We start from the raw sequence: 13,808 nt of genomic DNA, 5'->3' as shown, positions 1-13,808 counted from the left end.
GCGTCTGTAATTTAGTTTGATTGCATTTAGTTTATATTCCCTTATTAGGCTGAATGCTTTTTTCTTTTCCTTTTCTTTTGGTGGGGGGCATTTATTTCTAAAAATACCACATGGAATCCAAAAAAACCCCTGGTGGATTCTGTTGTGACCTAACCACCCCTCTATACACCAACATTTGTTAGCAAATATGATTTATGAATTTCCTTTACTTTCTATGAGACTACACTCAACTGATCTGTCTTTACTACAATATTACAATCAATACACTGACATAAAGGTTAACATGAAAATTAAACTAAAAAGCCACTGATTTGGGCACTGTCACAGAATATACAGCTTAAGATGAGAAGTAAAGAGGACATATAATGTTGCAGACACAAAATGCAATCACCCAAGCCAAACTAGGATAGCCCAGGCTCTGTGGAGTAGCCCCAGAGCTCATATCATATCTCCTGGTGCAGCAGAATATTTACAATTATAAAAGGCTCAGTGAGAAACAAAGAATTCACCCATATTCCAAATCTTACACGGTATGTGCAATATGAAATAGACAGTGTTTTCTGTTTTGCATTAAGCTTTAACACATAATACAAAGAGCAGTATTCATTAAAATAAGCACATATGAATTATTAATCTCAATACATTTCCACCTCATTATACCACCTAATAATATCGCTAGTAAGTGAGAGTACATGTTCTAATCATTATCTTATTACACATTTAAGAATAATAACTCCGTATACTCTTGATGGAAAGGTTTTCTAGAATTCTTTGCAATGCACTTACCAGTTATAGGGACTTTAACCCAATGAAGCAGTAAAACACAAAAAACACAAAAATATGAATCAATATGAAAAGTTTGAAGTGTTTTTAAAATCAGTACGTAGGTATTAATATTAAGCAATATTTGAAGTGATCTCAAAAATTGCTTCACAAATACAAAATCAAGTGAGTTAAAATAACTGTAAACACTATAATTCTAAAAATGATGAAAAATGCAAGAAATAATTTCTACAACTAATATGATTCATGAGATTTCGTTTTTAAAAATATTAAAAAAAAAAAAACACCAACCAGCTTGACTTTCAAAATGCAATAAAATGCATAACAATTGCGTCTATGGATAGATTTTATGACTTTTGTGTTAACTCTAGCCTTCCTTAAACTTAAATATCCCTTTTCACAGGGCAAATTCTTATAATAATCTTTTAAACATTATAGTTTGTAAAACTCACATACATTATTTCACTTTCTCTTTATAAAACTGTGAAAAAGTTTACAGATGGGAAAGCAAAGACATAAGGCAGTTTCATGGGTTCATACTGTGAGTCCCCAGGAGAACTGAGACTTGGACCAAATTCAACATTTTCTTAGAATATTACTGTAATGAAATTTTAACATTTAGGTAACTAACTTTTCCTCAGTGAGTTTTTAATATTTTAAGTGGATTTTACTTATTAATTTGATGGTGGCAGCATTCTGCTTAACAGAAGATGACATTTTCAGAGGCATTTGGTACCATCCCAATGATCATGATTCCTGGCTCCTCCTTACACGATTGGTCTACCCATTGGGATGAATTCCCCAGTTTACTTCCCTGCCATTATTGGTATGGACATCAAAAGGAGAGTTCAATCAGAGAAAGAGAACATTGACTTTCAGATTTTTTTCAGAATATATATTCTTTATATTATAAAATTGTAAGTTTAAAAATTATTTTAGTAAAAAAGAGGTGTGTTTCACTTAACTGAATTAGTTGAACTGTTTCCAAATACTTTAAAAATATGTTTAAATCTTGAATACATGGATAGTAAAAACATGCATAAAATGTAAGATAAAGTTTTATGTTTGCAAGAAATTTGAATTTTTATATTTAATGAGAGAATTGGTAACTTTTAGGTATATTTATCAGGCAATTTCCATATTTCTTTGGTAAAATCTTAAATAAAACACGGGGGTAAAACTAACACAGAGATTCTTAACATATATGCAAGCTGGTCATGAATCACTGGTATATAATTAGTCAAGGAATAGAGTACAAATTAAAATGAAACTCATCCCATTCTTAAATATACAGTTAAACATTAATTTTACATTTGAAAAGGCCTTATTCATTACAAGCAGTACCACTGGTCTAAGATGTTGTATAGTGGTAAAGCTTGGTTATTCTAGATATCTTGAAGGATAACACATCATGTAAGATGCATATAGAATGCAGACTCCACATCAATATTATAGTAACTTCACCTGCATTTATAAATTCTTAATAAAGACAAAACTAAAGCAAATGCTCCTTGGAAATGTGTTCTTTATAAGTTGCTATAAACTTAGGAGGATTGAGAAAAATCTTTCTATCAAGCAGAATTTTTTTTATATAAACTAAATCATTCAGGTAGCACTGGCCCCTGAGGGTGCAAGTGCACTTGCTTCATTCTGCTAACCTGCATATGCAAACGTTGGCCAGATATGAAGGGTCACTGTACTTTTGCTCCAAATCTAACAGAACCAAGACTTTAAAAATATGTTGCTTTAAATAAAGCATTTTACTGATTAGAAATCCACTAGCTCTGATTGGTTTGATGACAGTTGTTCTCTTTGATAAGATCATGACTTAGTTTTCAAAATCAAGCTGCTTCCTACACTGTAAATAATTACTATGTAGACAAAGCTTTAAGTCATGCAAGGATGTGTGATCCATGCAAGGAAGAATGATAAAGAATTAGGGCCTCACCTAACACAGCAGTCGGCACAAGTGGATCATTGGGCACTGCAGGAAAACAGAGCTCATGAAGGAATATATTGCCCTCAAGTTGTACTTTACATTTTTCCTTTAAATAGATTTATGTTTCTTAAGAAATATAACTACTCAACTTTGATTATTATAACTGGCAAAGGCAAAATTCTCTTTTTTAGCTTGGGTTATCTCAAAACACCAGGAAAGGTGCATCTATAATTAAAGTTCAGTTCTCCGTTCAATTTTAAAAGCCAGGAAGATTCAACTTGACATTATAAAGATTATGACATGGGGGCGGGGGAAGACCCATTTAAATCTCTCAAGTGCAAGGTACTTGGAGAAATAATTATCTCACATTCATTCCAAATACATTTTTTTTCAGCTAACTGTAACAAACAGAGTTTATCCTTTTTCCAAGTTTGTAAGCGGATATCTACAGTTGGTTACACTGCTGAATTCAAGCTTCCTAATAAAATATTAACATAGGCAATAGGTAGAAAAGTGTGGGGAACAAAAATGCTCTCAAATGTCTTTTGATTAATTACTAAAAAAAGTGGTTAGAGAGATGGTACATCTATATTTTCAGCAAAACTTATTTTCAACAAAACCAGTATTTTATATTTTTCTCTATCATATATATTATAGTGAAATAGGAGTGAAGTAAATAAAAAGACCCTATCATGATTAAAATTAAATTCCAAAATGACTCATACAGCATTACAGCTATTAATTTGGTGTTGATATATATCAAGGAAAATGATGCCAGTAATTACTGAAAATTTTCACCAAGCTGAACACTGCAGGAAAAAAACCCTTCCCTTTCTGAAAAGACATAAATACATACAACCAGGGCACCTGGGTGGCTCAGTGGGTTAAAGCCTCTGCCTTCGGCTCAAGTCATGATCCCAGGGTCCTGAGATAGAGCCCGCATCGGGCTCTCTGCTCAGCAGGGAGCCTGCTTCCTTTCCTCTCTCTCTGCCTGCCTCTCAGCCTACCTGTGATCTCTGTCTGTTGAATAAATAAATAAAATCTTAATAAATAAATAAATAAACACACACAACCTACAAATCCCTTATTTTCTCAACCTCCCCACTACGTATGTGTATAATCTGTATAGGAAATGATATTTCTTTTGTTTGCTTCTTTCCTTATATCCATATTTCAAACTGGAGTAGGCAAATCTCTGGAATTTGAGAATGCCTCTGTGTATACATGGCCAGGGATAAACATGATTTGTTTTCTTCATGTATTACTTGTACATGAGGATTTGAAGGAACAGGTAATTTCACTTAAAATTTAAGGACCAAAATAAACACAGTGCTATAGAACAGAATATAAAATTCATAGGAAATCTGAAGATAGACAGTAATATTGATTATGGGGCAATTATTCAAATCATCTGCCATGAAGGAGTACTTTAGCATCAATGTTTTAGAAGTCCTGCCTTTATAGATCAACATCAGGAATTTTTAATATAGATGAACAGATGGATGGATGGATTTTACCATTCCCTGCCAATCCCCCAGTTCAAATAAATTTTTGGATTTCACATCAGATACTTAAGAGCATGTTGTCTCTTCTTTCCCCTAGTTAACGTTTTATTACTGAAATTCTCCAGGACTCGTTGTAGAATAATAGAATAATTTTACCCATGCCATTAATTCCCAGAAAGAATTATGATGTTCAAGTTCTAAAGGAACTTCACCTTACACAAAAGAAGACTCAAACGGCAAAATAATTATAAATAAATTCTGAAGTGAGGTAATTTTATGTAGGCAATCAAGTATTTCAACTTAGAGCAATGACATATAATTTGGTATTAAGTAGTATATGGATATCATTTATGATATAGTAATAAAATTCATACAGTTTGCAGTTCAACGAAATCCAGTATCAAGACTGAAAACAAGTCCTCTTAAAAAATTCCATAATATTCCCTAACATGTTTCTCTTTCTGGCTGCTTTGTCCATTTCTGTCTTACTTTTTCTCACCATTCAAAATTAACATGTTGAATTCAAAGTGATTTAAAGGGCTTCAAAATCACTTATTAGGATTTTAATGAAGAACTTACATCTTGGACTGAAATTATGCTGGTCCATGAAGGTGATGGAAAGAGGGTCTTCTGCATGCAGCGTGCTCTGATCAGCATAACTTCTGTCCATAGCATTCACCATGTGAGTCATCTCCTGCCGGGTGTTCCCCATGGCGTCTTTGCGTTTTTTAGCAAGTTTGCTGCCAAGGCAAATACAGATGGGAAACCTTAGTGTGAGGCTTGAAGGAGAGTTGACACCAGCAGTAAGTAGTTCGAGAAAGCCCAAGGATAAGAATACATATAGATGTAGTTTGGAATCTCTAAGTTTCCTAATTTCAGGAATTAGGTTGGATATTCAAATGACACCTGCTGGTACCTATACAACTATTTGTCATACGGATATCTCAACATTCAAGTGGTCAAACGAAGCCTTTCATTTCTCTTATCATTAAAACAGCCTTAAATTATGACTATGCTTTATTAAAGCCATAAATAAATACTTTCTTAGTAAAAATGTTTAAGGAAAATTTAAGCTAAGGCTAAGTTTTGTTTTTCGGGTGATTAATTCTTTTGATCACCTTTTAGAAGTTCTTCTGGGGAATAACATGACTAGTTTTCCAAGTGTAATTTACTAGAGTTACCCAGTTAAGATGCACAAAAAAATCTCATTCTTCATTCTTTGTTTTATCATTCAGGAAAAATGTAACATGTGTAGCATTAACGCATTTAGCAGCATATTTATAACATTAATTCCCAACCTAATCTGGAGAATTGCATAATTTACCACTGCTAGATTTAATGCAAATACACAAATATATGGAAAAATTATATACTGTGTAAGAAAAGTATCCTGAGAAAGGTTGAAAAATACAATGTTGACACATTATACAAATGATCATAATCTTGAGTTATAGCCATGGTCAAATCCTAAAAATGTGTTTTAGAACCATGTGGCAGAGTCTTAACTGAAGAAATGCCTTATAAATGCAGCAGGTCAAGTAACTGAGGGGATTTAGAAATTAGTAGAGTGAGACGTTGGAACTACTCAAATATTGACATCTTTATCTAGGATGTGAAACATATTCTGGTTCTTTGTGAATGTTACACATAAAACATGCAATAAAAGACTATTAACTGTATATAAAACATTTATATCACATTAACAAAGCAATTTATATATAATATAAATAAAGGCATTCTAAAAGCCTGCAGTAGCCAGATTATGTTTATGGCAGCAGTTAATGTTGCCTTGGAATTATTCCTCAGTTGTCTGAAGAACGCCATCTCTCAGCTAGATCATTAACTAGGACATATTCTTCTGATTCTCATTAGAATCTATCCTAGAGTAAATATACTACAAATATTTTTTTTAAGGTTCATGTAATGGTTGTGTTTGTGTCCAAGGGCTTTTCCTTCATAAAATGAATGTGGCAATTTGAGACATAGTCTGGATTTTTCTTCCTGAGTACTATAGTACTTGGCCTCGGTGGGAGGTTCATACCCAACACACCCAATACATTGATTGATACAACAGATTTTGCACTTAAATAAAATAGTCAGAAACTAGGCTTTGGGATGCAAATGGCATTACTTTTTTAAAAGAAATAATAATAATGGTAATGACAATACTAATAACTGGACAACAATGACAAAAGTGTAACAAGAACTATCACCACCACCATCACTACCATGACCATTACCATCCTCATTTATTAGTAATATTTGCTGCATTCATTGAAAGAGTTAATATCTCTTTTTTCTAGGCTAAGGGGTAAAAACCCCACAAAAATCTTAAAGATTTCAGACAGGGAATACAGATGACTGCTGTTGTTAGTGCTAAGTCATTGTGTGGAAGGTGGGGATGGTGGAGAACTGGAAAGCCATTTAGGGGGCAACTAGGTCTAAGTGACTACTGGCATTTAATCCCAGTGTTGAACTTCTGATTTTAAAAATTATTTTTAAAGACAAGTCATGAATCTGAATATTTATGTTCAATTTCCTGATTTTTTTCAAGTCAATCTATTTCTTAAGACCATGTATGGGGCAAATTAAACAGCAGCAGGTCATATTTTAAGTTTACAGATTTTACTTTGCAAACTTACTCCTAGACCATCATATAAGGTATTTGTTCTTTGACCAACAATGTTCCTTTCCCTCTAATATCTGGTGCTCTTCGATTCTGTCTCACTGCATCAGAGGCTTCTCTGATCCGAATACAACCCGCCTCCAGTTAGGTTTCCCTGCTAGGTGGTTTTTTTTGTTTGTTTGTTTGTTTGTTTTTTAAAATAGCTAGGCATGGAGCCCAACACGGGGCTTGAACTCATGACCCTGAGATCAAGACCTGAGCTGAGATCAAGAGTTCGACGCTTAACTGAGTCACCCAGGTGCTCCCCTGCTAGGTATTTTTATAGCACCATGTTTTCTGCCTATGACATATATCAATGCATGGTTAATGGCAATGGTTAATGGTATCACTCTGTTTCCCCACTCTGTGTTCCATGGAGAGAAGATGATTACTCCTAGCACTTACAGCATATCTGGGACATAGCAGAAAGTCAATAAATGCTTTTTGAATGGATGAGTTAGGCTTGTTATGCTTCACACTTCTCAATTGTTAACTCAACTAATTCTCAGATCAACCCACTGAAAAAGGGATGAGGATTCTAACTGCATAGATGAGTTCACTGAGGCTCAGACAAGTTCAATAACTTGTACAAGGTTATTAATCTAATAAATAGGGAGGAATGACCTGGTTCTAGCCTAAACTATTACACTATATCCAGTTGCTGACACTTTTTAAAAATGCCACATTACAAGAACATAATATGAAGCATCTACTAGGCTCTAGGAATTAAACATTAGTTGTCATAAATTTGAGAAAATGCATGTGAACACAGCCAAATGTTTTGCCCCTTAAAAGTGTTAAAACAGTTAAAAAAAAAAGCACAATTTAAGAAATAACTCCTCGTCTTTGTTTCTTGGGCAAGAAGAATCATCCCTCAAAAAATTAGAGACTAAACTGGATAAAAATAACACAATTTGAAATATGGATTAAAAATAATGTTAAAATTTTGAGGATGGGCAGTTCAAAGCATTTAGAAAAGACAAGTTTAAAGTTTTAGGCTTTACTTTAAAACATATATAATTTATATGTACATTTTGTGATTAAGGAAAAATAAGAGGCAATTGTCAAATGTACAACAGATAAAGTTTTCATGGCAATGAAAGACTTTTCAGATTCACAAACCTTTGTTAGATGACAAATTATGGGGCGGGAGTAATTTAAACTTTGTTACTATTTGCCAGCCATGCATTATCAACTTGGTTTTTTATACCTTAACCCTCACAACAACCCTGTGAGGTAGGTTTTAATTCAGGTTATTGCAAAATAAAAATTAACAGTAGAGTTAAAGTGTTTTGGTCATGAGTGACCGTCACTATGACAATGCCAATGAATGTTAGCTCAAAGATCACAACTGGTTTTCTTTTAAATTTTATTTATTTATTTGCTTTTATTAAAAAAATCTCCAATTCAGGGTAGGTATATATGTTTAGATTAGATATGTTTAGATTTAGATTAGTTATGTTTAAGTAGCTTTAAAAATCACATATCTGTGACATTCTTTTGAACTATAATCATTAATGTTAACAGTCCTAAGTATTACAGTAACAGTACCATAACCTACTATATAGCCTAGAATAAAGAAATGTTACCCATCCACTAAGAAGCCAATCCCATTCTAACACTATAGGTACATCAATGGTTAATGATAAGCTTACTGACATTCTTATCAATACTTATTGATTCCTATGTTTGATGCTTTTTTCCCTCTCTGAGCAGTGTGTGTGAGTGTGTGTGTGTGTGTGTAGAAAATATATGTATATATGGTACACTTCAGGACAATTAGGCAATTCATTTTGCAACTACTTGAGTTTGACAGATGTGCAAATGAGTTTCATTATCTAAGCAGCCAACAGCATAAACTTCTGCAGGTGAATATATGGGTGGGCTATAAAGAGGAAAAGTGTTCCATAATTGTATGAAATGGTACAGTTAATTACCTTTGGCTTCATCAAACATGATTTAACAAGGATATTATGATTCATCACAATAAGCTAAAAGCACTGTTAGTTTACACCTGCTTGTTTCAGCAGATTATAAGCCAAGCATTTATGATATTTAAAATACTGGCAGATCTCTGTTATAGTCATTGAGACTCTTACCAAATTTTATTGTAAAGCTAGCTTAAATTTACCTCGTAAAATACTGTGGGATAAATGCCCCCAAACATACTTAATCACAACCCTTAAGTCTTAGAAGTTGGTGCATCAAAATTGATCAAGCAATGTCCAAGAATATTTTCTAATATCATTCTTTTGACTTGGATGAATACCCTGGCATCTTTGGTAAGAAACTGAAGATGACTAGAGAAATAGAAGGAACAATATTCTCTGTCCTTATTCAAACTAACGGTCCATACCTAAGTATAGGGTGAGCTAAGGGTTTGGAAGAGAAAAGGAAAAGAGAGGACACCTAGGTGTGTTTTACGTAGGATAAGAGGGTTCTTTTGGTCTTGGTTTTATAAAATCTTTGTCCTGCTTAAGTTATAATAAATTAACTCAGTTTTTCTTTTCTAAAAAAGTACTTTTTTGTTTCTGTGTCATTGCAACATTATCATATTATCTATTTGTTTTTAGAAGAGTTTATTTTATTTTATCTATTTGTTTTATCTATTTCTTCTTTAAACAAGAGCATACTGCTTGCCTAGATGGCCAGACCAAAGGTGTTCTGAAGTTATAATCCATCCTGGATTCCTGGAAATGTGGAGAAAGATATTATCACAGTTAGACCTGACCTGATTTGTAGTATGAGGTATCATGTTTATAAGATACAGGTTTGACTTAAGTAAATAAATGATGTTTTGGGCTGTAGTCTAAAGCTACTAGTGGAAAATTATAAATAAAATTAAAAGTAGCTGAACATACAGAAATACAATATCCCTTTTAAAAAAGATTAACAAAATAAGTTAATGGTTAACTTTATATTTTAGAGTCCAGAAAATATCACCAAAATCACAAACATTTTAAAGATTTTTTTGTTTCTGTTTTTTGAAAAGGGATACTGCATCTTTAACACATGTAAAGTTGTATATCACCCGTTTTCTACTTACAGGTAGTAGGAGTAAGAATAGTAGCTCCTCCTGGCAAGCAAATCACAGACAGTGGAAAAAGAGAAGCAATGGTGAATGAAAAGCGTGACTCTGTCACATTCAATAAAGCAGAAAAATGTGCGTTAAAAAATAAAATAAAATAAAATAAAGTAAAATAAAATAAAAGTCATGTTTTGTTTTGTTTGGTTTGGTTTGCATTTCAATTTGCTCATGCATTTGGTTAGATATATATATATATTTTTTTTTTGCCATGCAATTAGACAGATATGCAATAGAAAAATAAAATTTAAAGTACAAAATTTGGAAAACAGCATGCTGATATTTCTCTTGCTGCCAGAAAAATTAAAAAAATTAAATGGATTTTGTGTATTTCAACATGCAGTTAAGCATAATATTATCTATTACCATCAAAATGCCATGACAGATGGAACTGCTGTGTATAGAACTTGTACACTAAATTGACTATTTTTCTTCGAATACAAAACATAAATATCTATTAATATAGACTATATGCAGAGTGACAACTAAATTTCTAAACGAGTTGTTTTATCTTAATCGTACAGGGGTGCATACATATATTATGTGAATATACATATGCCCCATGCACTATATATACACGGAGATATGTCCACAGTAGATGTATGTGATCATAATATCATATACAAACATTTACTGCATTGAACATAATTTCAATTTATGTTGGGAATTAATAATGTATTCATGCTGCACATTTAAAATATAATACATAACCAATGAAAAAATGGCATACATTTGGAAATAATTCAACAGCGTTTAAATTAAAAAAAAAATGACATTGCGTTTTGAGAGATGCACTATCCCTTTTCTTAGCCTAAAAACTTACTTTATATATACCCTTAGCTGTAGAATTTTACTAAATTAAATTCCAAACCATATCTTTACACAAAACTCAAAAATACATAGAACTTTTTTCAACATGTCTATTATTCCTAGTGAGTCATAAAGTCTTGAGAAACTTAATTTCCCATAAAAATAAAGATCATAAGAGACTAAAATAGTTTGGTCTCATATTAGTTTTATTATAAATCTGTGTATTAAAAAGGAAACATTATATATTAAAATTGATTAAGCTTGATACTATGCAATATGTTGTTATAAAATCTGTGCCTTTGTGTATGTATAATAAAGATTAGTGATTAAATCATACATGATACATGTGAGACATACTATGTTGAATAAAAGTCATTACAAAGTTGATTAGATAAGGGATTCACATAATTTAGTTCTGATATTATATATTGGAGGGAAATATATCTAAATATGTAACTTTCTCTGTCTATAAAATTGCAACTCTTCCTAGTCAGGTTGTGGTGAGGAAGAGAAAGAAAGGCCCTGGTATACTTTCTATCAAAAGACAATCAATGTATAATTACGAAAAGTCAAACGTGAAGCATTTTAATAGAGAGGCCAACCATTTAAAATATGAACCAGAAAAAGAATTCATACATTATGTAATTTTAGACAGTTGCCAGAGCATTTTACCCACACAAAAATAATCATGCTTAGAGATTATTTTGGTTTACTTTAGGAAATTTATGTTTCACATTTTTTTTGTTGCTATTATTTCTGAAACAGAGGGCCATGGATAATGAAGGCTACTATAACATTTAAAAAAGTGTTGAATAAATAACAAATAAAACCAATAAGCTTAACCCAGTTCTAACTGAGTGAGGACATAATCAGAGGCCAACTTCATGCTCTCGTTTCCAATTTGAAGGGACTGGAATGGTTTTAATCGTGAAGCAAAGTTTAATTAACTCTCTATAAACAATTTAGTTAACTGCAAATATAAATTGAAACTAAATAGAGACATAAGATCTGAGAGATTACAATCAGCCATTTTATTGACCTTGATTGGCAAATTCATATTACTAAAATACTTAAACCTTCCTGTCTCAATTATGATGTATTCTCCAACCACAGAGGTAGACAACAGCAAAAAGAGAAAGCACTATTAGGGAAAGCACGTATGTAGCTAATTTAACACAAAACACTATAATGCATACCTAATGTTTCTAATGCAGATGTGTCTTCTCCAACATATATATCTCCAGGGGATAATTGTAAGGAGGCAATACATTAAAATAAACTCTGATGGATTGATTAAACATGTAGTATGAGTCTTATCTATACTGTTAATGACTTGAGTATAAAACAATCCTAACAGTATATGATTTAATATAATGTAAGCAACATCATTTAGTATTTGATATAATCAAAAATTTCAAACACATCTATACACAAAGCTATTTTAGGACTGTACTCTACATGTAAAGACTTGTTTAAAAGTCCTTCCAAACTGCAGTATAATCTAAAACATATGATAGGAACGATAGGAGGGTTGTATCAGTTTCTAAGATATGCCTTACAGATAATGACATTTTATAGAAAGAAAAAAATTCAAGTTCTAAAAACTGTATACTTTGAAATGTTTTTCAGCAGGAGTATACTTTGATCTCCTGAATAGAGTTTAGTTTAAATTCCAGTAGGTCTTAATATCTTCATAGAATTCCAGGAGATGGCGGTATTGGTTGATATTGTATAAAAGACTGATGTTCAAAAAAAAAAAGACTCTTCATATTAATGTGCTGAAATATCTAGCCAGCGAATATTTAATATACAATTGCACAAAATAATATTTAGATTCTTCTCATCTCTTACATGTAGCCAACATGTAGAAAAATAGAGAAAGAGTACAAACTAATTCACAGACCGTAATCCAAGAATCATAATAAATACTTTTGCCATTATTAGTAAATAACATTTCAAAATGTAAGAAATGAGTATCTCAAGTTTCTCTGCATCTGAGAAATTTAAATTCATACATTAATTTCAAAGTTAACTTGATGAAAAATATACCTTTATATCCAAAATCAAACTACAAGGAACTGATAGGAATTTATTTAAGAACCATGAGAAATAGACTCAGATGCTGGCAACATTGTCAAAATTCAATTCTTCTTGTTTGTTCTATTTCAAAAGAGCTCAGGGAAATAAAACAGTATTTGAAAACTACTGACATAAATGGTAGGTGAATGGGACAGAACAAAATCAGGTCTTACCTTTTTTTTACAATTAGTATGACAACTAGGAGGAGGAGGATGAACACCAGAATTCCAGCACTTATTCCTGCTATTTTCACCACTCTGTCTGTCTGCTTGGCTGGGTCTGGAATCACTTCTGGTTCTTCTGTTGCTGCTGCTAAATGAATTTAAAAAATAAGTTACTGAAAGCAGCTAATTATCACAAAAGTGGAAATTAGTTCCAGCCAAAAATTGCTATAAAAAGAGAACTTGTTTTATTTTATTTGAATAAAAAACCTGGATATATAAATACAAAAGCATGCTGAACTACAGCATAAGGAATTTAGGGTGGAGATAAGGGGAAATAAAGCCTTTTGAATAGGAATTTTATTATCACATAAAAATAAAACAAAACCTAGAAAAGACTATCAAAGGGAATGGTGAACTACTTTTCTCCAAATGTCTGTAAAAGTCAGACACAAGATTTTTAGCCTAGGACACGGAAAGAGATGGTGTCAGACTTAGGATTCATTTGTTTGCTGGCCCATTTAGCAAACACTTCCGAACTCAAGCACTTGGTGCTGTGCTTGGCCCTTCATGGTAGATGTCAATAGCTCTTGGCTGGGACACAAGAGGTTAGGTGAAATAACGCCTTGTCTAACTAGTGGAGGTGTCAGGTTTGATTTGATATAAATGATTTAAAGGAATAGTTGGTTTGGAGGAAAAGAAAAACAAATACATCAAGCAGCATTTCACATTCTCTTTAAAAATAAAACCCAGATGATAAACTTGGGAAATTGAAATTTGA

General features: G+C 32.4%; 1 protein-coding gene across 7 annotated transcripts in view; it reads right to left on the bottom strand.

Annotated features, from left to right (window-relative positions):
* PTPRK (protein tyrosine phosphatase receptor type K) overlaps nt 1-13,808 on the bottom strand; it is a 563,647-nt gene that overhangs the window by 28,586 nt on the left and 521,253 nt on the right. For 2 of the 7 annotated variants that reach the window (XM_013063592.2, XM_004740175.3), the window contains exons 14-18: nt 13,040-13,178; nt 9,939-9,968; nt 4,807-4,967; nt 2,732-2,767; nt 787-798 (exon numbers count right to left, since the gene is read on the bottom strand). In XM_013063592.2, coding sequence (XP_012919046.1) covers nt 787-798; nt 2,732-2,767; nt 4,807-4,967; nt 9,939-9,968; nt 13,040-13,178 — 378 coding nt within the window. The remainder of the gene's footprint in view (nt 1-786; nt 799-2,731; nt 2,768-4,806; nt 4,968-9,938; nt 9,969-13,039; nt 13,179-13,808) is intronic. The other 5 variants (XM_004740176.3, XM_013063581.2, XM_004740177.3 and 2 more) reach the window with 5 other exon arrangements.

This window comes from Mustela putorius, unplaced genomic scaffold (assembly GCF_011764305.1).
Source record: "Mustela putorius furo isolate JIRA1106 unplaced genomic scaffold, ASM1176430v1.1 tig00003863_pilon_pilon_pilon, whole genome shotgun sequence".
NCBI lineage: Eukaryota > Metazoa > Chordata > Mammalia > Carnivora > Mustelidae > Mustela > Mustela putorius.
The sequence above is the reverse complement of the archived record's forward strand: the minus strand, read 5'-3'. Positions and strand labels throughout refer to the sequence as shown.